We start from the raw sequence: 25,587 nt of genomic DNA on the forward strand, positions 1-25,587 counted from the left end.
GAAGGTTTTGGAGAATCCTTAAATTAAAACCCTTGCCCTGAGGGCTGAGGGGGAGTTGCCATCCTCAAAGACCTAATTTCCAGAACTTAAAACTACGTTTAATAAAATAGCTGTCTCAAAATTTTGATTGGATGTGTTTGGGGGAAAGGTGGGCGTCGGGGGAGGGGGCTAGTTGCCCTCAAATCACTTTTGACTATTAAAAAGTGCACTAGCCCTTTGAATTTCCAATCGAATGAGCCTTTTTTGAAGTTTCTACGACACCGGCTTCTATAAAAACTTATATTCCCCCAGGGCATAACTTAAAACCCTTGCCCTGAGGGTGGTGGGGGATTGTCCTCCTCAAAAATATATTTTCTATCTGGAAATCATCAATGCTGAAAGAAATGGCTATCTCAAAATATTGATTGGATGTGTTTGGGGAAATGATCGGCGTGGGGGGGGGGGCAGTTGCCCTCCAATCACTTTGAATTATCAAAAAGGGCACTATCCCTTTAATTTCCAAACGAATGAGCTTTTTTTGAAGTTTCTACGACAACACCTTCTATAAAAACCTTATATGCCCCCAGGTCATATCTTAAAACCCTTGCCCTGAGGGTTGTTGGGGAGTGTCCTCCTCAAAAATATATTTTCTATCTGGAAATCAGTTAAGCTGAACAAAATGGCTTTCTGAAAATTTTGATTGGATATGTTTGGGGAAATGATCGGTATGGGAAGGGAGGGGGGCTAGTTACACTCCAATCACTTTTACCTATTAAAATGGGCACTAGCCCTTTAATTTGCATTCGAATGAGCCTGTTTTGAAGTTTCTACGACAACGCCTTCTATAAAAACCTTATATGCCCCCAGGACATGACTTAAAACTCTTGCCCTGAGGGTTGTGGGGGAGTATCCTCCTCAAAAATATATTTTCTATCTGGAAATCAACTACGCTGAACAAAATGGCTATCTAATAATTTTGATTGGATCTGTTTGGGGGAATGATGTGCGTGGGGGGGGGGGCTATTTGCCCACCTATCACTTTAGAATATTAAAAAGGGCATTATCCCTGTGATTTCCAATTGAATGAGCATGTTTTGAAGTTTCTACGACAACACCTTCTATAAAAACCTTATATGCCCCAGGGCATAACTTAAAACCCTTGCCCTGAGGGTTATGGGGGGGTATCCTCCTCAAAAATATATTTTCTATCTGGAAATCAACTACGCTGAACAAAATGGCTATCTCAAAATTTTGATTGGATGTGTTTTGGGGAATGATGGGCATGGGGGGGGGGCTAGTTGCCCTACAATCATTTTTGACTATTAAAAATGGCACTATCCCTTTGAATTTCCAATCGAATGAGCTTTTTTTGAAGTTTCTACGACAACGCCTTCTATAAAAACCTTATATGCCCCCAGGTCATATTATGTTTAAGAGGTAATTACTTGGCAAAAAAAAAAAAACTGTCGTCCTAATCCAGCAATTAAGACAAATGTGCACCTGAAGGAGGTTTTAACCTTACCCATCTACCTAACTTCCTAGGACCAAACAGTATAACCGAACCATTAACCATACAGAAATGTCAAAATCCATGCAAAGTTGTCATCAATGAATGTAAGTCGTTTTAAATTTACACGCAAAGGCATCCTAAATATAGCGAAATATTTCCAAGTAGTACCTTCCATTTGGGCTCATCAGAAGAAATACCACGTGCCTTAACGGGTTTCGAGGCTTTACTTTCTTTGCCCGGCACAGTGGAGCCTCTACCATAAGATCTATATGGTATCCCTATGGCAGGTAAAACTTGTGAAATACATGCATACTAGTAAAGCTATTAAAAATTACATACAAAAAGTGTTTCATTGTTTCCTTACTAAAATTCCAGAAGTCACAGAGCTAAGACCATTCTGGAACAAATGGAGACTGGTCCAAATGTGTCTTTTATTGGTATCCAGAACCAATTACAGATTTAAAGATCCTCAAGCTTGTTTGAAAACAGTCTACAAATTCAAAATTCCAAAAAAGAAAAGCAATAGAGAGATTACATTAAAATATCATTTAGAATTTCTTTATAATTTTTTGTATATTTACCCAAAAGTTCAGGATACACAAAACTAATTTTTTTGAATTGCCAACTAATGTTTTTGGCAAAAAAACCTCTTAAGATCAGTTTTTCGCTCAGCTTTTTACATCTATTTTTAAAATCTGTGTAATTGCTGCATATTTTTGCATACCTAAATAATTGGGAATAATAAGCTGAATAAGTAATATTTGAATGTATATTACTTTCAAGGAATGGAAAATTAATTACTTCAAAATTCAAATCATCCGTTTTATTATATATTTTAAAAACTAATTCATTATTATCTGAAATATTAATATTTAAATCTAAGAAATGGTCAGAGTGTCCTATCCCACAGCTAGGCTCCAGAATTAACTCTTGTGGATAAATATTTTTTGAAATATCAATAAACTCTGCAAAATTTCTTACTAAGAGATAGTCCAGATGTCTTTTATTATTTGAAAGATTATATTTTACATTGCTTGGGCTATTTTTATTTATCATATATTCGTATTCTAATTGACTTAAAAACAGGTCCGCTATGAATGGACTCACAGTTCCACCCATAGAAATACCGACAGTTTGTTTACATAAATTACCATTAATCTTAAAAAAGTATTAAATAGAACAAATTCCAATAAATCACATATCATATCCAATCTATATCATCTTGAATGAATAGTATTTCTAAAGGCGTGGGGGGGAGGAGGCTAGTTACACCCCAATCACTTTTGACTATTAAAAAGGGCACTAGGTCTTTAATTTCAAATCGAATGAGCCTGTTTTGAGGTTTCTACGACAACGCCTTCTATAAAAATCCTTATATGCCCCCAGGGCATAACTTAAAACCCTTGCCCTGGGGGTTGTGGTGGAGTGTCCTCCTCAAAAATAAATATTCTATTTGGAAATCTACTACGCTGAACAAAATTGCTCTCTGAAAATTTTTATTGGATGTGTCTGGGGGAATGATGGGCGTGGGGGGGCGGGGGGATAGTTACACTCTAATCACTTTCGACTATTAAAAAGGGCACTAGCTCTTAAATTTCCAATCGAATGAGCCTGTTTTGAAGTTTCTACGACAACGCCTTCTATAAAAACCTTATGTGCCCCTAGGGCATAACTTAAAACCCTTGCCCTGAGGGTTGTGGGGGAGTTTACTCCTCGAAAATATATTTTCTATCTGGAAATCAACTACGCTGAACTAAATGGTTATCTCCAAATTTTGATTGGATGTGTTTGGGGAAAGGATTGGCGTGGGGGGGGGCTAGTTTCCCTCCAATCATTTTCGACTATTAAAAAGGGCACTAAAACTCTCGATTTCAAATTAAATGGGGCCCCTTTGAATCTTCTACGACAACCCCTTCCATATGAAGTGCCTCTGGAAAAAAAATAATAATAAATAATAATAAAACATTGGAGCCGTATGGCCTTTACTATAGGCAACGCTACAGCGTTGCCTCTGATACAGATGTATACAGATGGTAAGTATACAGTATGTGTGTGTGGGGGGGATTACATGGGAGGATGTTTTTTATGGAGGAAGGGACATTTCTATGAAGGGGGCGCCGGATTTCCTAGCATCATTTAAAAAACGATCAGAAATTGAATAAAAATCAAAACAAATTTTTTCAACGGAAAATAAGGAGTAATATTAAAACTTAAAACGAACAGAAATGATTATGTATATGATGGGTTTCGCCCCCTAGTCAATGCCTCGCTCTTTACGCTAAAGTTTTTTTAGTACTTTCAAAAGAGCTATCTATTTTAATTAATACGTAATAATTTCTGTTCTTCTTAAGTTTTAATGTTGCTCCTTACTTTCAGATGAAAAAAACTTTTTTATTTAATTGAGCTAAGATTATAATGGAAAGGTAAGGTGATATGCAGCTTGTTCTAATTATTTTGAATTACTCAGAAACAGTTCACAGGAGTGCAGCTGTGTCCATGTTAGTGTGAATAAACAAGGTGCAAACTCAGTCCTAAAGTAAAGTGGAAAGAAGGCATAATTTTTGAACTGTGAGATGTTACCAAACGTGCTGTTAGGGCAAGAGAAAAAATAGTTAAAAAAGTAGCTTGTTTACTCAGAAAGTGTAGCCAAGTACAGAGACTGAAGAAATGCATAAAATTAGAATAGAAAAGTCCCCTATTCTAATAAAAATTACAATAGAAAAGCTCAAAGTGTTTTGCTTAGCCTTGAAATGAATCGTAGAGTAAAAAACCCCAAATGAGGGGCTAATTTATGATTTTTGACAAGTCGATTATGAGAGTAGCTAAATCTGGTACAGGGAAGCCAAAACTTTGACACTAAAAATATTGAATGTGCATGCTGTTATTGAACATAGCCTGTATCTACTATATTTAAGTAAAATTCTAAAACAGAAATTCCGAAAATAATAGGCTTAAAGATAGAATAAAGAAAGAATGTAAAAATTCTTGCAGATGTTTTGGTGCTCACCCCCCCCCCCAAAAAAAAAAAATCAGGAATTTTAGACTTGATGAATCTACTCGCTCCTAAGAAAATGTCATGAAATGCACGAATTGCACCTCACCCCTCCCGCAAAACTATTGGATGTTCATGCTATTATTCAGCATACTCTAACTATTGAATATTATTTATTTTATGTTATATGTTATGATTTATGTTATATTGGTTAATTTGAAATATAACGTTTATACATTTGTTATTTTGAAATAAAAACTCTCATTTTTGGTAACTTACTATCAGTCTCAAATACTTCCCCTTTTGTATTCACACTGGGACTCTTTATTTTCGCCTCCTTGTATTTATGATAGATTTAAAAAATATTTTAGAGACGAATAAAGATACTTAATTAATACCTTTAAAACTAAATATCTCTTTATATCTATGAGTTTTATGATCTATATGATCACACAGATAAATAAAGGGGCGCAATTCGCTATAGGGCACGGGGGAAACTCCCCCCAACCCAGTTTGCCTTCCCCCTCCCAAACCCAATTTATATAAGAAAAGAACAAAGACGCTAGATATATCTCAGAGAAGTTGCTTAACGGTCATTTTATAAACAAATTTTAGCGATAAGGTTAAAAAATTGATTCTATACCCTAAGTGGTCTGGTCCCATTCAGTTTATGAAAGAGGGGCCTGGTACACAAAAGTGTGTACTTCATGCACTTCAGATTGAATAAGAATATACTAGTTTGGCTAAATAGCTTACAAAGTGGGGAAAAAATGGTTGGGCCCTCAAGATTAGGGTGGAATGTAACTTAAGGTGGCTTTAAGTCTTTGGGGATGTCCTAGGAGGTGACCTAGCAGAAGCTTTGAGCAGGGTGGAATGAAGAAAGGACTTTTTCCTTTGTGTTGGCATATAGTTTTTTGGTGTCTTGCATAGTACATTCAGTTGCTAAACATTTCTTTCCCGTACCCTAAATATTGCCTCTAACTTCATGAAAGCTTCAGTAATAATGTCCATAATTATACTAATTATGATATAATAATTATGCTAATTTTTTATTCCGATTTAGTGTCATCTGTTAGCTGATGAGAATGAAGATCATTTAGAAGAATGGTGGAAGAATCAGAAAGACGAGCCAGATCTTCATAAGTTCTTCTGTATTGAAAGATTAAAGGCCTGTTGTCCTGTAAATCACTATGGACCTGAATGTAAGCCCTGTCTTGGTGGGGCAAATAACCCTTGTTTTGGGAATGGTGATTGTAAGGTATGGCGTCAGCTGTTGGCTTTTTATGAAGCATTGAATATGTCTTAAAAGGGCTCTTTAAAAAAGGCAAATATTTTTTCTCGTTTTTTTCTTTTTGGTGGAAAAATTCAAACTAAAGAAAATACTTTTGCTTCTTCTTCAGAGTCAGACTTCTGTTTTTACAAGAGCGGTGGTGGCGTTGCGAAATTTTGGGCATTGCAGGCATAAAATATGTATAATTTATGATGTTATAAACAATAAAAAACTTTAGCGTAAAGAGCGAGGCGTTGAGGAGGGGACAGCACCCTTTCATATACGGAATAATTTCTGTACGTTTTAAGTTTTAACGCCGTTCCTTACTTTCAGTTAAAAAAAACTTGTTTTTATTTTATTTAATTTTGAAAAGAGACCATCAAACTTTCATCCTAATTTTGCAATTGTGGAAGAATTACGAACCGAGAATTCTTCTTAGCTAGCTTTTAAGTTGCTTAATTATTTTTGTTACTTAATTAAATTTATGCTTAGTAATTAAAGTACTTAGCCAATTTAATTACGTGGTTAATTTGATTACTTAGTTAATTCAGTAAGAGTTATTATGTTTCATCAAGAATATACACATGTTCTTCTATTTTAAACTAAATTTAGATTCAATTTTATTAAGATAAATGTGGATTAATTAGATTACCAAGGTAATTTGGCAATTTTAGTTACATAGCTAGTTTACTTACTTAATTGTTTTAATTTCTTAGGTACATCGGTAATTGGTATTTTTACTTTCTTGGGTTTTATGTTCTGTCAAGAATATGCACATGAACTTGTATTGTAAATTAATTTTAAATTAAGTTAAGTCTAATTTAAGTTTGAATACATTATTCAGGCGATATGATGAATGGTAATTTTGTTACTTTAGTTTAATTACTTATTTGTTTTAACTATTTAGTTTATTCGGTAATTGGTAATATTACTTAATTAATTATTATGTTTTTATCAGGAATTTACACATGTACTCCTATTGTAAACCAAACTTAAATTGAGTTTTTATTAAGTTTAATTCAGTTAAATTAAGTTCAATTAAATTACTTAGGCAATTTGGTAACTACTAATTTTTGTTACTTAGCTAATTGGATCACTCATTTGTTTTAATTACACAGTTTTTTCAGTAATTGATAATTTTAGCTACTTAGTTGCTATGTCTTATCAAGAATATACACACGTATTGCACACCAAAATTGTAAAAAATAATATCATTCACGGATATGGAAGGCCACATTTTGCCGTTTGAAAATCAATACGTCTGATAATCCGGTTTTAGAATAGAATATAAATATTCACTACAGTAGCTGGAGGTAACATGAGCATGTCATGACACAAAAAAAAGAAGACGCAAAACAAGGATCAAAAACAAATAAATAGCAACACAAAAATGTTAAAGCCGCGTGTGCTGTTTCAAGGTCAATAAATTTAAACGAGTCATTAATAAAATTAATACATGTCAAGAGTCAATTTTCACGGTTAAAATGATGACCTTTTATACAGCATATATCCGAATATTAAAAATATAAATGGTAGGTACATTCAAAAATAGTTACTGGCAAATACCTGAAATAAACTGCATCAAACATTAAATATTTGTCAAAGTAATAATAGGCAGCGCTAGCGCTGCCTAAGTAAAGAACGATGTTGCCACAATGTTTTTTTTTATACCCGGGCACTTCGTATCGAAGGAGTTGTCGTAGAAACTCCGAAAAAGGCTCATTCGATTGGATATTGGAGTGGCTAGTGCCCTTTTTAATAGTCGAAAGTGATTGGAGGTCAACTAGTCCCCCCCCACCCATGCCCATCATTCCCCCAAACACATCCAATCAAAATTTTGAGATAGCCATTTTGTTCAGCGTAGTTGATTTCCATATAGAAAATATGTTTTTGAGGAGGACAATCCCCCACAACCCTTGGGGCAAGGGTTTTAATTTATACTTTGAGGGCATATAAGAACGACGTTGGCACAATGTATTATTTATTATTTTTTTTTCCTTTAGAGAAGGGCACTTCGTATCGAAGAAGTTGTCGTAAAAACTTTGAAAAGGGCTCATTCAATTGGAAATCGGAGTGGCTTGTGCCCTTTTTGATAGTCGAAAGTAATTGGAAGGAAACTAACACCCCTTCCACGTCCATCATTTCCCGAAACACATTCAATCAACAATTTGAGATAGTCATTTTGTGCAGCGTACTTAATTTCCAGATAGAAATTATGTTTTTGAGGGGGGCACACCCCCACAGCCTTCAGGGCAAGGGTTGAAAGTTATGTAAGGTGTTGTCGTAGAAACTTCAAAAAGGCTCGTTCAATTGGAAATTCAAAGGGCTAGTGCCCTTTTTAATAGTCGAAAGTGATTGGAGGGCAACTAAAACCCTCCTCTCACGCTCACCTTTTCCCCAAACATATCCAATCAAAATTTTGAGATAGCCATTTTATTCAACGTATCTTTAAGTTCTGTAAATTAGGTCTTTGAGGATGACAACACCCTCACAGCCTTTAGGGCGAGAGTTGTAAGTTATGCCTTGGGGACATATAAGGCTTTTATGGAACACGTTGTCGTAGAAACTTCAAAAGGGGCTCATTTGATTAGAAATTGAAATGGCTAGTGCCCTTTTTAATAGTCGAAGGTAATTGGAAGGCAACTAACACCCCTTCCACGCCAACCATTTCCCCAAACACATCCAATCAAAATGTTGAGATATCCATTTGGTTCCACGCAGTTTAAAGTTCAGGAAATTATATCTTTGGGCAGGATACTCCCCCCACAGTCTTCAGGGCAAGGGTTATAAGTTATGCCCCGGGGGAATGTAAGTTTTTATTGAAATCTGGGGGCATTCGATTGGAAATTCAAAGGTCTAGTGCCCTTTTTAATAGTCGAAAATTATTGGAGGGCAACTAACCCCCCTCTCTTGCCCACTATTTTCCCAAACACATCCAATCAAAATATTGAGATATCCATTTGGTTCCACGCAGTTTAAAGTTCAGGAAATTATATCTTTGAGCAGGATACTCCCCCCACAGTCTTCAGGGCAAGGGTTATAAGTTATGCCCTGGGGGAATGTAAGTTTTTATTGAAATCTGGGGGCATTCGATTTGAAATTCAAAGGGCTAGTGTCCTTCTTAATAGTTGAAAGTGATTTGAGGGCAACTAATTGCTCTCTTACGCTCACCTTTCCCCCAAACACATCCAGTTACAAGTTTTAGATAACCATTTTTTTCAGCGCAGTTGATTTCCAGATATAAATTATGTTTTTGAGGAGGACACTATCCCACAGCCCTCAGGGCAAGGGTTGTAAGTTATGCCCTGGGGGCATATAAGGTTTTTATGGAACGCATTGTCATAGAAACTTAAAAAAGGGCTCATTCAATTGGAAATTGTAATGGCTAGTGCCCTTTTTAATAGTCGAAAGTGATTGGAAGGCAACCAACACCCCTTCCACGCCCACCATTGCCCCCAAACACATCCAATCAAAATTTTTAGATATCCATTTTGTTCAACGTAGTAGAAAGTTCTGGAAATTAGGTCTTTGAGAATGACACCCCCCCCCCCCCGCGGCTCTCATGGCAAGGGTTGTAAGTTATGCCCTGGGGGCATATAAGATTTTTATTTAAGTTGTTGTCGTAGAAACTTCAAAAGGGCTCATTTGATTGAAAATTGAAAGGGCTAGTACCATTTTTAATTGTTGAAAGTGATTGGAGAGCGACTACCGCCCCTCTCACGCCCACCATTCCCCCAAACACATCCAATCACAATTTTGAGATATCCATTTTGTTTAACGTAGTTGAAAGTTATGGACACTAGGTGTTAGAGGATGACAACCACCCTAATAGCCCTTAGGTTAAGGGTTGTAATTTATGCCCTGTGGCATATAAGGTGTTTACAGAAAGCGTTGTCGTTTCAAAATCGAAAGACCTAGTGCCTTTTTTAATAGTCAAAATTTATTGGAAGGCTTGATATTTTTATAGTCAAGATCGATGTGGGTATAATGTATTATTTTATTTTTTTGTTGTTGTTGTTGTTTAGACCAGGGTACTTCGTATCGAAGGAGTTGTCGTGGGAACTTCGAAAAGGGCTCATTCGATTGAAAACAGAAAGGGCTGATGCCCTATTTATAGGCCAGTAAAAGTACGGTTTGACCGGGACAAAATTGCAACAACAGGTTTTTTTTTGCACCAAAATGTTCAGAAAAAATCGCTGAACAACAAATCCAAAATCCGCTAAAATCGCCCTCCAGAAAAATCTTCTGGGACTGCTTAAAGGGGTGGGAAGGGGCGAAAAATTAGGTATTTACATTTTTGACATTTAGGAAGCTTTTTTTACACAAAAATGTTCTGAAAAAATTGTTCAACAACATATCCAAAATCCGCTAAAGTCGCCCTCCGGGAAAACTTTCTGGGGCTGCTTAAAGGTAGCGGAAGGGGGCGAAAAAAATAGGTTTTTTTCTTTTTTGATTTTTGGGAAGCTTTGTTTACACTAAAATGTTCAGAAAAAATCGCTGAACAACATCTCCAAAATCCGCTAAAATCGCCCGCCGGGAAAACCTTCTGGGGCTGCTTAAAGGGGATGGAAGGGGGCGAAAAATTAGGTATTTATATTTTTGACATTTAGGAAGCTTTTTTTACGCTAAAATGTTAAAAAAATCGCTGAACAACATATCCAAAATCTGCTAAAATCGTTAGTGCTGCTAACAAACTAAGAAAGAAGAAGGAGGAGCTAAGGGGCAATCGAACAACATGCTTGTAGTTTCAGTACATGGAAATTGTGAAAGGATTGCGCAATTTTACTAGAGCAGAGAGGTGCGGAAACTGATATCTGTATTTGGATATCCTTAAACAGATGCTTCCCTACTATGTGGCAGCAGGGCACAACCTGTACGCAAAGTCTGCTCGTCTTCATCTCCAGACTATGGTTGACCTGAAAGAAAACAATCCAGAGCTTTACTCAATTTCAAAATCGGTCGGTTTGTTATAAGAAGAAGCGATTGGTACTGGGCTGGATTGTCACCGGATCTAGTCATTGAGCAAGCTCTAATGCGCAGTTTGGAGAGAAAAGGTGGACTAACTCGTGGACGGGGGATCACACAAACTCAGCGTCTAAAATATGGGCTTTTTCGATGCCGATCTGTGCTGAAGTAAATGCCTCAATGCAAGGTCTGACTAACCTGAGTTACTCAACAAGTGATCAATACGTCGAAACGCTCCAGTGGCGGATGAAGAGAGATACTGATGACACGGAGGCGGTCCTAGACTTTTTGCGAACCCTGATTCCGTTCAGAGAACACGGAGGGCTCCTCAACATCGTTACCGGTGTAACTGCATCAGCTAACGTAGATGCGGACACCGCGAAAGAAATTGGAGCCCGATTTCTAGACGAAATGACTGGGAAGGCAGCTGATTCATTTTCGTTCCGGAAGAAAGACAAGGCTGTTACAATGGCATCCAAATCAGCTGTTAACATCGATGATGAACCGGTTCATGTAGATCAAGGGCTTCTGTTCCAGCGCTTAGGTACGGTGGCGAACCGGGAAGAATTCGATCTTCGAGACCTTTTGTCGTATGAGCTTTGTACGTATCCACCATCCCTTTTTGGATCCTACGAAGTTCTGCGTCCTGCCGACAAGCCATCTCTGTCAAACGCAATTCGAAATGCGTCAGGGGACCATTCCGGTGAGCGCTTAGACTCGTGCCACTATGTCGTTGACGGTGGCTGGCTGCTCCAGAAATTGACTTGGCAACCCAACTCTACATTTGACTCCATTTGCGAAAATTATTTCAAATATGTCACCACTAAATTTGAAAAAGCTTCGGTAGTTTTTGATGGATATGACAGTGATTCTTCGACGGAAAGTATGGCTTTACTTCTAACTTTCCAGGTATAAACAGTGCCCATTGGTAGAGTTCACTGGTATAACAAAGTTAACAAGAAAGAAAGAAGAGTTCTTGCAAAACTGCACAAACAAGCAGCGGATAATTCTAGCGATAGGAGAAAAATTGTCCTCAGCAGGTTGTTTGGTACAACATGCCTCTGCTGACGTGGATGTCCTGATTGCATCCACAGCCACTCATAATGCAAGAACTCAGTTGACGTGTCTCATCGCCAACGACACTTACCTCCTTATCCTTCTCCTCTATCATGTCACTGCCACTCACAAAGGCCTGTATTTCAGATCCGAGGCGAAAGCTTCAAATGAACATAAACTATGGAATATTTGCTCCATCAAAGAAAAACTAGGCGACGTGTGTCGTGCAATTCTATTGCTGCACGCGTTCCTAGGCTGTGACACCACTTTGAGATTACAAGGAATTGGTAAATCTGTCGGACTGTCATTGTACCGGTCAGATCCGTCTTTCCGTGAGGCCGCTAAGGTCTTTATGGACTCGAAAGCTACGAAAGACGAGCTCATTGTAGCTGGTGAACAAGCTCTTTTGATAATTTATAAAGGAAAGCCTGGAGAAACTCTCGTGTCCTTGAGACATCGTCTTCCTCTTCCGCATTTGTCCGCCCTGATCGGATGCCTCCCACACCCTCTGCTGCGATGAAACCGGAAAACTGGGGATGGCGACTCTGCTGATAATTACATCCCAGTAATGACGGAGAAGAAACCAGCTCCCGAAAGTCTTCTTCAAATTATCCACCGCAAATGCAAATCAGGTTGCGATACGGCCAGATGCACTTGCCGTAAGAATGGCATGCCCTGCAAACTTGCTTGCGGAGAGTGCATGGGAACAAGCTGTAATAATTCTGAACCAACATCTCTAGAAGAAGAAGAATTTTAGTTTTTTTGCAATAACGGTGGTTGTGCTCTTTTGTAGGCTCATTAATGAAATGATGATTCTCATTATTATGTGATCTAAAAATGATGATTTCAAAACTGTGATTTACATATAGACGTGTTAATGTTTTTGTTTTTCAACTGTAAAAGAAGCTGATAATAAGAATGATTTCTCAAGTTTCTATGCGTCTATGCCTATAGTTTCGCTTTTTCTGCAGTCTGGTCTTCACACGGTTGATTCTCATCGGATAACCAGGTTTCCAACGATTAGCGAAGCAACAAAGAGTGGGGTACTTCTTTGCTCCTTTAAATTGCCGTTCGAAATTTTCCTGTGTTGCTGTTTGAAGTATTTCAGACATCCATTGATCTGATCTTTCTAACACTTCGGAAGAAAAGCTATTTCCTTTATTTTTGCGATGGAGTTATTAAAATCTTATTTATAGTTTAATATAAGTTACAGACGTGTTACAATAAAAGTAACATCATTTTCGGCTTCAGCGAATTGATTTTGTACCAGAATCGAGTCTCCGAACGTACCGAAATAAAAAAAACGAAAAAAGGATTTTTCACCCCTTTCACCCCCTTTAAGCAGCCCCAGAAGGTTTTCCCGGCGGGCAATTTTAGCGGATTTTGGGTATGTGGCTCAGCGATTTTTTCTGAATATTTTAGTGTAAACAAATCTCCCCAAATGTCAAAAATGAAAAAACCTATTTTTTCGCCCCCTTCCACCCCCTTTAAGCAGCCCCAGAGGTTTTTCCCGGCGGGCGATTTTAGCGGATTTTGGATATGTTGTTCAGCGATTTTTTTAACATTTTAGCGTAAAAAAAGCTTCCTAAATGTAAAAAATGTCAATACCTAATTTTTCGCCCCCTTCCACCCCCTTTAAGCAGCCCCAGAAGGTTTTCCCGGCAGGCGATTTTAGCGGATTTTGGATATGTCGTTCAGCGATTTTTTTTTAAAATTTTAGCGTAAAAAAAACTTCCTAAATGTAAAAAATGTAAATACCTAATTTTTCGTCCCCTTCCACCCCCTTTAAGCAGCCCCAGAAGGTTTTCCCCGGGCGATTTTAGCGGATTTGGGATATGTTGTTCAGCGATTTTTTCCTGAACATTTTGGTGTAAAAAAAACCTTTTGTTGCAATTTTGTCCGGGTCGACCCACTTTTCTCCGTACTTTTACTGGACTATTAATAGTCGAAAGTGATTGCTATCCAAGCTATCAAAGAAAGTAAACAGATTTTTTTTTGCGAATGGTATCAAGTTTCTCATTTCAGGTCAACTAGAGGAGGTATGAAACTAAATTAAATACTACTATGTGTCCAGATTTTTAAAAGGGTGTATGCTATTAAAAGTATCTGAAAATTTTTCTCCAGCATACAAATAGCAGGCCAAACTATAGTCTTAAAAAAAATGAAAAGATTTAAAGAATTGTTTTCTTTTTCCCTTAAAATACTATGTCAATTTAAAACGAACAGAAATTAATTAAAAAAACTTTCCACAAGATAAGTTTTTCAAAGAAAAGTAAAGAGCTCTATTAAAAAAAATGAGTAAAAATAAAATCAAATAATCTACCAATCCTGAAACTACCACAAATCAGCATCTATAAATAAATTAAACCCAAAACGAACAGAAATTACAATAAATAACCGAGTCAAACTCAAAACGAGCAGAAATTAACATAAGTTTGGCTCAAAACCCCTATGCCTTCCCAAGGCCAGGACATAATTTGCAATTTACTAAAAAAAAATTAAATGTTTTCACTTTTATAACTTTAATAAATCAAATATTATTAACTTTTTAATTAATAAATATCAGCATATGTACATTAAACTGACAATAGACATTCATTTGTATTCTTTTCAGTAGAGTGTAAATTATGTTCTAGCCTTGGGAAGTCATAGGGGTTTTGAGCCCTTAAAGCCCAATTATGAGCTCAAATTTTGTTCTAGCCCTTTTGCTTTCTATTATTTTTTTCATAATTTATTATTTTCATTGAAAAAAATAAATAAATAGTTTCACTTACTTACCGCTAGTAAGTGTTTTCGAACACGTTTTTGTCTAATACGCAGTCGTTCAAACGAATAGCTAAAACGATCTTTAGACAATTTTGTCATAATAATGTATTTCTGAATCCTAGATTTGGTCAAATATTAGTGAGATTAAACATCTAAGCAGTACTGTTATGTGTGGGTCAAGTAAATCACAAGCAAAAAAAGTAATGTTTTAGTTTTGGCGTGCGAATTTAGGAAAATGATCAGTTAAGCTATGTCTAAGCTGACTCAAAAGAAATTTTGTTTCCTTCGACATATATCAAAAGGGCTTTGACGTGATTTAAAGTGTGCTAGAAGTTCACAACAACTGGATGGGTGCCAAATCTCAAGCTGTTGTTGAAGTCTATTTTGGATGGAACTAATTGCAAAAAAAAATTAATTAAATTTTGCTTAATTTTCCAGGGAAATGGAACACGAAAGGGAAACGGAAAATGTATCTGTCATAAAGGCTACACAGGAGAGCTTTGCAATCAATGTGTCGTTAATTATTTTCCGTCATACCAAGATGAAAGGCTGGTCCTTTGTACCCCCTGTCATAAATCTTGTTCCGGAGGTTGTTCGAAAGCAGGACCCGAAGGTAAATTGAAGGCTGGTAGTTACTTGTTGCCTGGGTAAATACAGCAGAAGAAGCGGTTACAACTTTGGCTGCTTTACTCTTGGATTTAAAGAAAACTTGGGTCTTCTCGTAACTAATGGGTCTTTAACTTTCGTAGCTAGGGGGTAACCTGCGGAGTACCACAGGGATCTATACCCTCATGTATTTTTAATTTTTATCAACTGGGCTGAATATTAATTGTTTAAGGCTGGTATAATCCTGATTGCAGACGATACATTTTTACTTGAGGCTATAGCATCAGTAGATCTAATTTTCGGTAAAATGAGGAAGACTGAGTTTATTGAGTGTCCCAGGGAAAATTTGTACTTGGGGGAAGAAAGAAAGGGGATTGCCTGATATGATCTGAAAAACGGTCAGAAATTAAATTTAAAAAGTTTTTTTTTTAGCCGAAAGTAAAAAGCAACATTAAAAACAAAAAGAATAGAAATTACTTCATATATGAGGGGGGCTGTCCCTTCCACAACCCTCGCTCTTTACGCTAAAGTTTGCCTTTTTGTCCAATTCTTTAAGAAAGGGTGCTTAAACACAAGGTTCATTGAATTTGAATAAGAAGTATTCTTAAAGAACTTCGAGATTTTAGTATAGAGCGTACAGAATAATTTCTGTTGTTTTTAAGTTTTAATATTGCTCCTTACTTTCAACCGCAAAACTTGTTTTTTTTTCTATTTATTTAATTTTAAATTAGTAAGCATGTGGTCCAACCTTGCTGGGATTGAACCCAGGACTGTGTATTGCTAAGAAGAGATCAATCCACAACGCTACCGCAGGATAAAGAATATTTGGTCTGAAGTGATTTTTTTGCATTCTATAACAGGAAGGTGTATCCTATAAAATTCTTTTTTCTACAAATTATATTTTTGCTTTTTAAATTCAAAACAACCTTAATTTTTTCAATGATTCTGTAAAAATATTTTAACAACACTAGTGAACTAGCTCGACGCGTGAGCTTGTGACAAGCTGACGTAAACGAAGAAACACATGTTTTGCTTGAAAACGCAGTGGTGTAAACAGTGGACATTTTAAAGCACATTTTAACAATAATAATAAATGTTCTGAGACTGATGGGCAATTCTGGTTTACACGCAATAGCGACAAGTCAAGGCTGTAAAACTATGTAAATGGTTCACTTGAGCCATATCATGCCCTAAGTTTTCGTAGCACGGCGCCATCATATCTAAAGTGGTATAGTGTGTCCATTTTCTAAATACCGAGAAAGAAGACGTGGGCCTCTCGTTCATTTGCCACTTTTAAATTCTGGTGGCAAAAAGTTATCAAAATCGTCTATTTGGCAACCCCCTCTTATGAATTAATGATGTAGAAATTGTCCAAGTTTTGTGACATAATTTTATAAATAAGGAAGTCATGTTGGATTTGTTCCAGGCTGTGAATCATGTAACGAAGGATGGATTCAAAATGAAGGACGATGCTATGATATTGATGAGTGTTTAAATGCCATAGACAAGTGTGACAAAAATTCTACCTTCTGTGTCAATACAGAGGGTAATTACACGTGTGCAGGTAAGAGAAATTGGAATTCTGTGATATAAATAATTGGGCCGACTTGAATAAGTCCATTTTTTTATTTTTTAGATTTTAGCGTCAAAGTGCTTCATTGACTTTTAACTTAATAATAGTCGAAAATAAAACTTGTAATAACAATAATAGTCGAAAATACTAATATATAAAATAATAATATAATACGAAAATAATAATAAACATAACATTTATCGAATATAACTATAAAATATAAATAGTAAATATATAATACGAAAATAATAATAAATAGTTGATCAATAATAGTCGAAAATAAAACTTGTTCTACAAACGAGTGTTATAAAAAGAAAATTCAAGGTATTTTCTTGCAACAGGTGATTTTGCCTTAAATCGATAATTTTTGATGTGAAAAAGTTCAAATTAATTAATTAATTCTTGAACTCATTACGTTTTACCGGTTGCTTTAATCCACTTCCCCCATCTTTTTTCGTTTTCAAAATAATTCAAAGTGTCCAATACTTTTTCTAAATGTGTTATATATGCTCCCGCTTGTATAAATAGTTAGAAAATATAGCTTTTCGTATCAAAATTGTTTTGCTGTATCTTTGACGCTTAAAAAAGAAAATTACACAGAAAGCGGCTTGTTAATAATAGAAGAAAAATTACTGACTCCTGTAAGATGTATGATATGACATTTATCATAAAAAAAAAGCCACATGGCAATGTCATAAAGCATTGAAAATTGGAAATGTAGACAGATAATAGTATTATTATTCTTCACCTATAAGTATAAGCTGTCCTATAAACCTGATGCACAATCATGTAAAACCTTTCTCTTTCTTTGTTTTATGCATATTTGAAAAACGGTACAAATCAGCAGTGTCGTCAAAACACGAGGAAGAACTCACCTTTTGTCCATAATTAAATTCTTAATTAAATTAAACATAATTTAATTCTTAAACGTTTCTTATTGATTTTCTTTGATTCAGCTTTATTTCTTGATTGAGTTTTTTTTAGTATTATCAATTTTTCTTGATTGTGTTTTGAATAACCAACAAGTACCTTATTTTTTATTATTTTAGGCATTTGCTATTTGAGTTTTTACTCAATGAGCTCTTCACTTAGGCACCTTAGAGAGTTGCCTCTGATTTTGTTTTATATTTATTTTATATTTGCCTCTGATTTGTTTTATTTTATATTTTGTTTATTTTTACTATTTTCTTTTGTTTCTCTGAACTGTTTAAGAAACCTATAGTTAAATCAAAGGTTAAGAGCTTAAAATCCACGGGACGATGAAATTGACACAATCCAGCTAGCTCTAATCAGCTATATTAATGTGATTTCTTTGCTAATGTGTCTTCGAAAATGCGTTACTCTAATGCAGGAATTGTTGCAGTTTTGATGCTGAAATTGTGTTTCTCTTTTTTTGAAGACAAGACAAAAATTTATGTACCAAATATAGCTGGTTAATAACAATCAAAAACCCAAAAATAATTATTTCGGTTTTTGGCTTTCCTGTTCTTTTTTTAATATAATCCCAAATTTTAATTCGTCTTCCGAAAAGTAACATAATTAGCTTATTTACTTGAATTGAAAGATATCAAATTGTATTTGAACTAATTTTTTCTATTAAAAAAAAACTAATATGTTCATTATTTTCAATTAAATATTAATGTTTTCAGTTACATCTTCTGTATTTTTCTTCCATGTCGAATATTATGCATTTTCTTCAACTTCTGATATCGCTTTTTTATGGACCATTTCTTTTTTTAGCATTTGTATTATTGTTGTTCTAAAATTTGTCCTTCCTTCTCAAAAAAGAATTTATTTAGTATAAGCACTTTTTGGGCAATTCTATACAATTTCCCCCCTCCTCTCCCTCTCCTCCAGAAAGCCATATGTAGTTAACAAACTTTTGCCTATGTATAGTTGTGATTATTTTGAGCGTTCTCCTTTTTTCTTTTTTTTTTTGTTTCTAATAAAAATGTAAATATTGTATAATCTGTGATATTTTACATATAACAAAGCTAATGAAATGAATTGTAATTATTTGATGGTGAATTAAAATGATATAAATAAAATTGGGTATCCACTAGACGGCGCTTAAGTGACTCAACACCAACCCCTCCTTCAGCAGCCGAAGAGGGTAGGCTATTCCACTGTTCAGCTACTGCGTCAGTAAACGGAAGTTTCTGAATTTCTCTTTCCATTTTTGACATAAAGCTAAAAGGGATGTATGAGAGTTCAGTGGTATGCTATTGAGTTTGTGGGGATCCTCCAGAGCCATTGACGGCACAAAGGGCCTTGACATATCGATTGCAAGGTCGTTTTTACATTGACTGGTAGCCAGCATATCCTCCAACCTTCAGGTTGGAGGATAACATCCATTATACTATCACAAAATTAAGGGTAAGCATCCTCGTAGAGGCCCTGTGGCCTATTTGTTTTGCATTATATTATTATTATTAATTGTTGACTCTTGTATTAAAATGACTAAGACTAAATAAAACCTTGAATCGTTATTCTGAATGTTCCAAATATATATATATATATATATATTTATGCATATAAATATTTTTTCAGCTTGCGACAAAGTCTGTAAAGGTTGTGACGGAGATGGTCCAGATATGTGCAAAGAATGTGCTGAAGGATTTGAAAAGAAAGGAGACATATGCATTGGTAATACTTCTTAGATGGCGTGTTGATAATGGTTACTTTGGATTGCTTTTGGCTAGTAGGGCGTGTTTGCTTGTTTAAGTTTGGATTTATGTTCTCATTCCACAACTATTCGGAAAACACACACACTTGGGAAACTTGAGCTATTTTCTGACTGAATGTGGTAAATTTTTTGTTGCTAAAACGAGCAAGCGTTAAATGACACATTGTGAATTCTGGCTCTTTTCCGGTTGCTAAATTTGACAATGGGAATTCCGGCTGATATACCGGTTTTTAGATGTCGCAATGTGAATTTCTGCTGCTAAATTTGGCATTGTGAATTCCGGTTGCTAAATACCACATTGCTATTGGGGTTGGTAAGTGGTATATTTTGAATTCGGGCTGTTATTCTGGTTTTTAAATATCACATTGTTATTGGGGTTGTTAAATGGCGTATTTTGAATTCGGACTGTTTTGCCGATTGCTAAATATCACATTGTTATTGGGGTTGTTAAATATCATATTGTTATTGGGGTTGCTAAATGGCGTATTGTGAATTCCTGCTGTTATTCCGGTTGCTAAATACCACGTTGCTATTGGGGTTGGTAAGTGGCATATTTTGAATTCGGGCTGTTATTCTGGTTTTTAAATATCACATTGTTATTGGGGTTGTTAAATGGCGTATTTTGAATTCGGGCTGTTATTCCGGTTGCTAAATATCACATTGTTATTGGGGTTGCTAAATGGCGTATTCTGAACTCCGGCTGTTATTCCGGTTGCTAAATACCACATTGCTATTGGGGTTGGTAAGTGGCATATTTTGAATTCGGGCTGTTATTCTGGTTTTACATATCACATTGTTATTGGGGTTGTTAAATGGCGTATTTTGAATTCGGGCTGTTATTCCGGTTGCTAAATATCACATTGTTATTGGGGTTGCTAAATGGCGTATTGTGAATTCCGGCTGTTATTCCGGTTGCTAAATACCACATTGCTATTTGGGTTGGTAAGTGGCATATTTTGAATTCGGGCTGTTATTCTGGTTTTTAAATATCACATTGTTATTGGGGTTGTTAAATGGCGTATTTTGAATTCGGTCTGTTATTCCGGTTGCTAAATATCACATTGTTATTGGGGTTGCTAAATGGCGTATTGTGAATTCCGGCTGTTATTCCGGTTGCTAAATACCACATTGCTATTGGGGTTGGTAAGTGGCATATTTTGAATTCGGGCTGTTATTCTGGTTTTTAAATATCACATTGTTATTGGGGTTGTTAAATGGCGTATTTTGAATTCGGGCTGTTATTCCGGTTGCTAAATATCACATTGTTATTGGGGTTGCTAAATGGCATATTGTAAATTCCGGCTGTTATTCCGGTTGCTAAATATCACATTGTTATTGGGGTTGCTAAATGCCATATTGTAAATTCCGACTGTTATTCCAGTTGCTAAATATCACATTGTTCTTGGGGCTGCTAAATGGCATATTGTGCATTCCGGCTGTTATTCCGGTTGCTAAATATCACATTGTTATTGCGAGTTCTGTCTATTATTCCGGTTGCTAAACATCATATTATTATTGGGGTTGTTAAGTGGCATATTGTGAATTCTTGATCTTACTCCGGTTGTTAAATATCACATTGTTATTGGGGTTGCTAAATGGCGTGTTGTGAATTCCGGCTGGTATTCCGGTTGCTAAATATCACATTGTTATTGGGGTTGCTAAATGGCGTAATGTGAATTCCGGCTGTTATTCCGGTTGCTAAATACCACATTGCTATTGGGGTTGGTAAGTGGCATATTTTGAATTCGGGCTGTTATTCTGGTTTTTAAATATCACATTGTTATTGGGGTTGTTAAATGGCGTATTTTGAATTCGGGCTGTTATTCCGGTTGCTAAATATCACATTGTTATTGGGGTTGCTAAATGGCGTATTGTGAATTCTGGCTGTTATTCCGGTTGCTAAATAACACATTGGTATTTGGGTTGGTAAGTGGCATATTTTGAATTCGGGCTGTTATTCTGGTTTTTAAATATCTCATTGTAATTGGGGTTGTTAAATGGCGTATTTTGAATTCGGGCTGTTATTCCGGTTGCTAAATATCACATTGTTATTGGGGTTGCTAAATGGCGTATTTTGAATTCCGGCTGGTATTCCGGTTGCTAAATATCCCATTGTTATTGGGGTTGCTAAATGGCGTATTGTGAATTCTGGCTGTTATTCCGGTTGCTAAATACCACATTGCTATTGGGGTTGGTAAGTGGCATGTTTTGAATTCGGACTTTTATTCTGGTTTTTAAATATCACATTGTTATTGGGGTTGTTAAATGGCGTATTTTGAATTCGGGCTGTTATTCTGGTTGCTAAATATCACATTGTTATTGGTGTTGCTAAATGGCGTATTGTGAATTCCGGCTGTTATTCCGGTTGCTAAATACCACATTGCTATTGGGGTTGGTAAGTGGCATATTTTGAATTCGGACTTTTATTCTGGTTTTTAAATATCACATTGTTATTGGGGTTGTTAAATGGCGTATTTTGAATTCGGGCTGTTATTCTGGTTGCTAAATATCACATTGTTATTGGTGTTGCTAAATGGCGTATTGTGAATTCCGGCTGTTATTCCGGTTGCTAAATACCACATTGCTATAAGTGGCATATTTTGAATTCGGGCTGTTATTCTGGTTTTTAAATATCCCATTGTTATTGGGGTTGTTAAATGGCGTATTTTGAATTCGGGCTGTTATTCCGGTTGCTAAATATCACATTGTTATTGGGGTTGCTAAATGGCATATTGTAAATTCCGGCTGTTATTCCGGTTGCTAAATATCACATTGTTATTGGGGTTGCTAAATGCCATATTGTAAATTCCGACTGTTATTCCAGTTGCTAAATATCACATTGTTCTTGGGGCTGCTAAATGGCATCTTGTGAATTCCGGCTGTTATTCCGGTTGCTAAATATCACATTGTTATTGTGAGTTCCGTCTATTATTCCGGTTGCTAAACATCATATTATTATTGGGGTTGTTAAGTGGCATATTGTGAATTCTTGATCTTACTCCGGTTGTTAAATATCACATTGTTATTGGGGTTGCTAAATGGCGTGTTGTGAATTCGGGCTGTTATTCCGGTTGCTAAATATCACATTGTTTTTAGGGTTGCTAAATGGCATATTGTGAATTCGGGCTGTTATTCCAGTTGCTAAATATCACATTGTTATTTGGGTCGCTAAATGGCATATTGTGAATTCCTGATCTTATTCCGGTTGTTAAATATCATATTGTTATTGGGGTTGCTAAATGTCGTATTGTGAGTTCCGGCTGTTATACCGGTTGCTAAATATCACATTGTTATTGGGGTTGCTAAATGGCATATTGTGAATTTGGGCTGTTGTTCCGGTTGCTAAATATCACATTTTTTGGGATTGCTGAATGGCATATTCTGAATTCCGGCTGTTATTTGGCTGAATGTGAATTTTCCATAGTTTTCCTAAAAAATTTCTCGAAAAAAAACTCCTTTATGTACGTGAATAAAAAAGAATACCTACATGACTTTTTGACAGGGCATAAACAGGAAGCTTGGGTTTATTTTAAACGCAATTTTGTTGGCAGAATAAATGAATTCTTTACTGACCTGGGACAGAATTCGACCGAATATTCACCCAAATAAGGACATATTTTCTGTGTGAAATCCAGCTGCCAAAGCGTAATTCGACTTTTGGCAGAACATGGCTTTATTATGGTGACAGAAAACATTTCCCCCAATTAAGTTTGTATTCTGAAACATGAGTTTGAAACTATAAGCCCGCTGGCCGAATATAGTTAATATAAAAATGATACATCTGTTCCGTCTGTTTCACATGAACCATTGTGAAGAAATAGATAGACAAAGGCTGTCTGTAATCACCGTTTTGTATCAAGAAGAAACAAAGTCGCACTTTCTACTAGTAGGTCGGAGAACCCCCATAAAGACGTTGAAAACCACTATCAACAAAGAAAAATGTTATAATTTTTCTTGGTAGATCAAGACCAAATGAAACGCATGTTCTGTCTAGATAAGGCATTTGTTTCAAAAAAGCACTATCACAAGCCCCAAAGTGTCAAATTTTAATTTCGTAGTCAAAAATATCATAAAAAAAAAATTGGAAAACTGCCGAAGAGGGGCAGAACGAAAAAAAAAATCAGAATGAATAAACATTCGTTAGTCAATAATTAAACTGGGAAATGTCAATTAAAAAGTTAAAAAGGATAAATCTGGTCAAGCTGAAGTGAAGAAAAAACGCGTATAAAAACAGCTAAAAGGTACGCTAAAAAAAAGGGGGGGGGCAAAAAATGTGAACAAATACAAAACTGAGGCAGCACCACTATCCCATAAAAAAAAGAGACTAGTCGGATATTTTGTTTATTTTATATGAAGAATTTTGAAAAAGTGGAAAGACAAAAATTAACTTGTAATCATCATTTTAAAACAATAAGAAACAATTATTCGCTTTCTACTAAGTTCAGTATGTCTGAGAACCCCGAAATAAATGTTTAAAACCACTATGTACAAAGAAAAATGTTATAATTCTTCTTGAAGGGATTGTCTCAGAAGGGGTCAAGGGTCAAGCTCTATTTTTATGAACGTAATTGGTTTTAAATTGAAATTTTGGATCTTGTTTGATCATAACCCGTGCGGAGAAGTACTATTGCATAAAGGAAAAAAACAACCAGATCTTTTGTCCTAAAGACGGAAAAACACAATCCTGTTAAAGAAGCTAATTCTTTTTTGTGCTTTTAAACCTCACATAAAGCTAACTCGTAAAAACCAAAGTGTTTAGAAGAAGTTCTACTGAAGAGAAACAGATATATTATTTTCGTAAATAACTTCTGAGACCAAACTGGCTAATTGTGACAAAACGATAAAAAAAACGTAAAGAAGAGAAAACGAGGATAAAAACAGCTAGTGAAAAAAAACGCAGATTACAATGCAAATATTTCGGTCAAAACTCCGCTTGACCGTTCTCCGTGCAGTATAATAATAAAAATACCGATAAAAATCCAAAGATAATATAAAAAACCAAACCTTAAAACAAAAACTAAAATAGTAAGACCCTCTCGAAGTAACGGTGAAAGGGTAACTGGATAAAAATACAATACTGAATTAATTCAATCTTTCAATTTATGTAGAGCATTTTTAAAAGCCAGTCGTTTCCCGGGTAAGATTTATCCTTGTTTTTTCGTCTTTGCGGTTTTTTTTTCGTTTTGTGATATTACTGTCATACACTTTCATTTTAAAAAGTATGCTTTAATTGCATTGGTTAGTGTTTGTGACGTGTGTGAAGTGTATGTCATAAAGGGGAACCAAATAGTCCGCTCTTTTACTTGTTTTTGACGTCCTTAAGTGTATGTTATAAAAGGGAGCCAAATAGTCCGCTCTTTTACTTGTTTTTGACGTCCTTAAGTGTATGTTATAAAAGGGAGCCAAATAGCCTGCTCTTTTACTTGTTGTATGTATGTCAAATTTTGAACCAGCACAAAAAAAAACGCAAAACCTTTTCTTTAAAAACAAACTTTAATAAAGTAATTTTTATTCATATTTAAACGAAAGTTTTTTATTAATATCTTCATAAATGAACTCTTAGTTTCTTTTGTTCCAATAAGATAGCAACAGAATGCAAGAAAACTAAAAAAAAAATCGTTAGAGAGAGAAAAAATTGGTAAAATTGCTGACAAAAAACTAGGGATGGCAACCCTGCCCCTTCCAGTCCTCTATAAATGATGTAAAAAAAACATAAAAGAAGAAAAAGTGTTATAGCAGTCAAGAACTTGGAACTCATTGATTTATTTGTTGGTTTCCTGTAAAACCTCTGTCTTGTTACAAAACGCCTTTTGAAACACCGTAGTTGAGTTTGACCCATTTATTTTCTCCTTCAGCACATGGTCTATAGCATACACCCTATCATGAATTTAATGCATAGATGGTTGTAATAATCAGTTTCAACGAAGAATATTTTGAAAACAAACAGCACTGGCAAACTTCACCGCACACACCGCATTTTTTCACCGCACACATTTTTTCACCGCACCCAATAGTTAGAAATCAGTTAGAGACATTTGCGAAAATAGGGGGGGGGGGGTGTATTTTTCAAAGTCTAGTGGGATGTATTTTTCAAAGTTTAGTGACAGGGAATGAGGGGGGGGGCAATTTGCCTTTTTTTTTATTTCTGCAATGAAAATTCCCTCCCAAAAAAGGCATCTAGGGG

The 25,587-nt window shown here is 35.7% G+C and overlaps 1 protein-coding gene across 2 annotated transcripts in view; it reads left to right on the plus strand.

Annotated features, from left to right (window-relative positions):
• Creld (Cysteine rich with EGF like domains) overlaps positions 1-25,587 on the plus strand; it is a 51,037-nt gene that overhangs the window by 20,826 nt on the left and 4,624 nt on the right. For both annotated transcript variants that reach the window (XM_089089292.1, XM_089089293.1), the window contains exons 3-6: positions 5,545-5,739; positions 14,977-15,151; positions 16,571-16,708; positions 19,268-19,363. In XM_089089292.1, the coding sequence (XP_088945418.1) occupies positions 5,545-5,739; positions 14,977-15,151; positions 16,571-16,708; positions 19,268-19,363 (604 nt within the window). The remainder of the gene's footprint in view (positions 1-5,544; positions 5,740-14,976; positions 15,152-16,570; positions 16,709-19,267; positions 19,364-25,587) is intronic.

This window comes from Artemia sp. Qi Xiang Cuo, chromosome 5, assembly GCF_049724085.1.
Source record: "Artemia sp. Qi Xiang Cuo chromosome 5, ASM4972408v1, whole genome shotgun sequence".
Lineage (NCBI taxonomy): Eukaryota > Metazoa > Arthropoda > Branchiopoda > Anostraca > Artemiidae > Artemia > Artemia sp. Qi Xiang Cuo.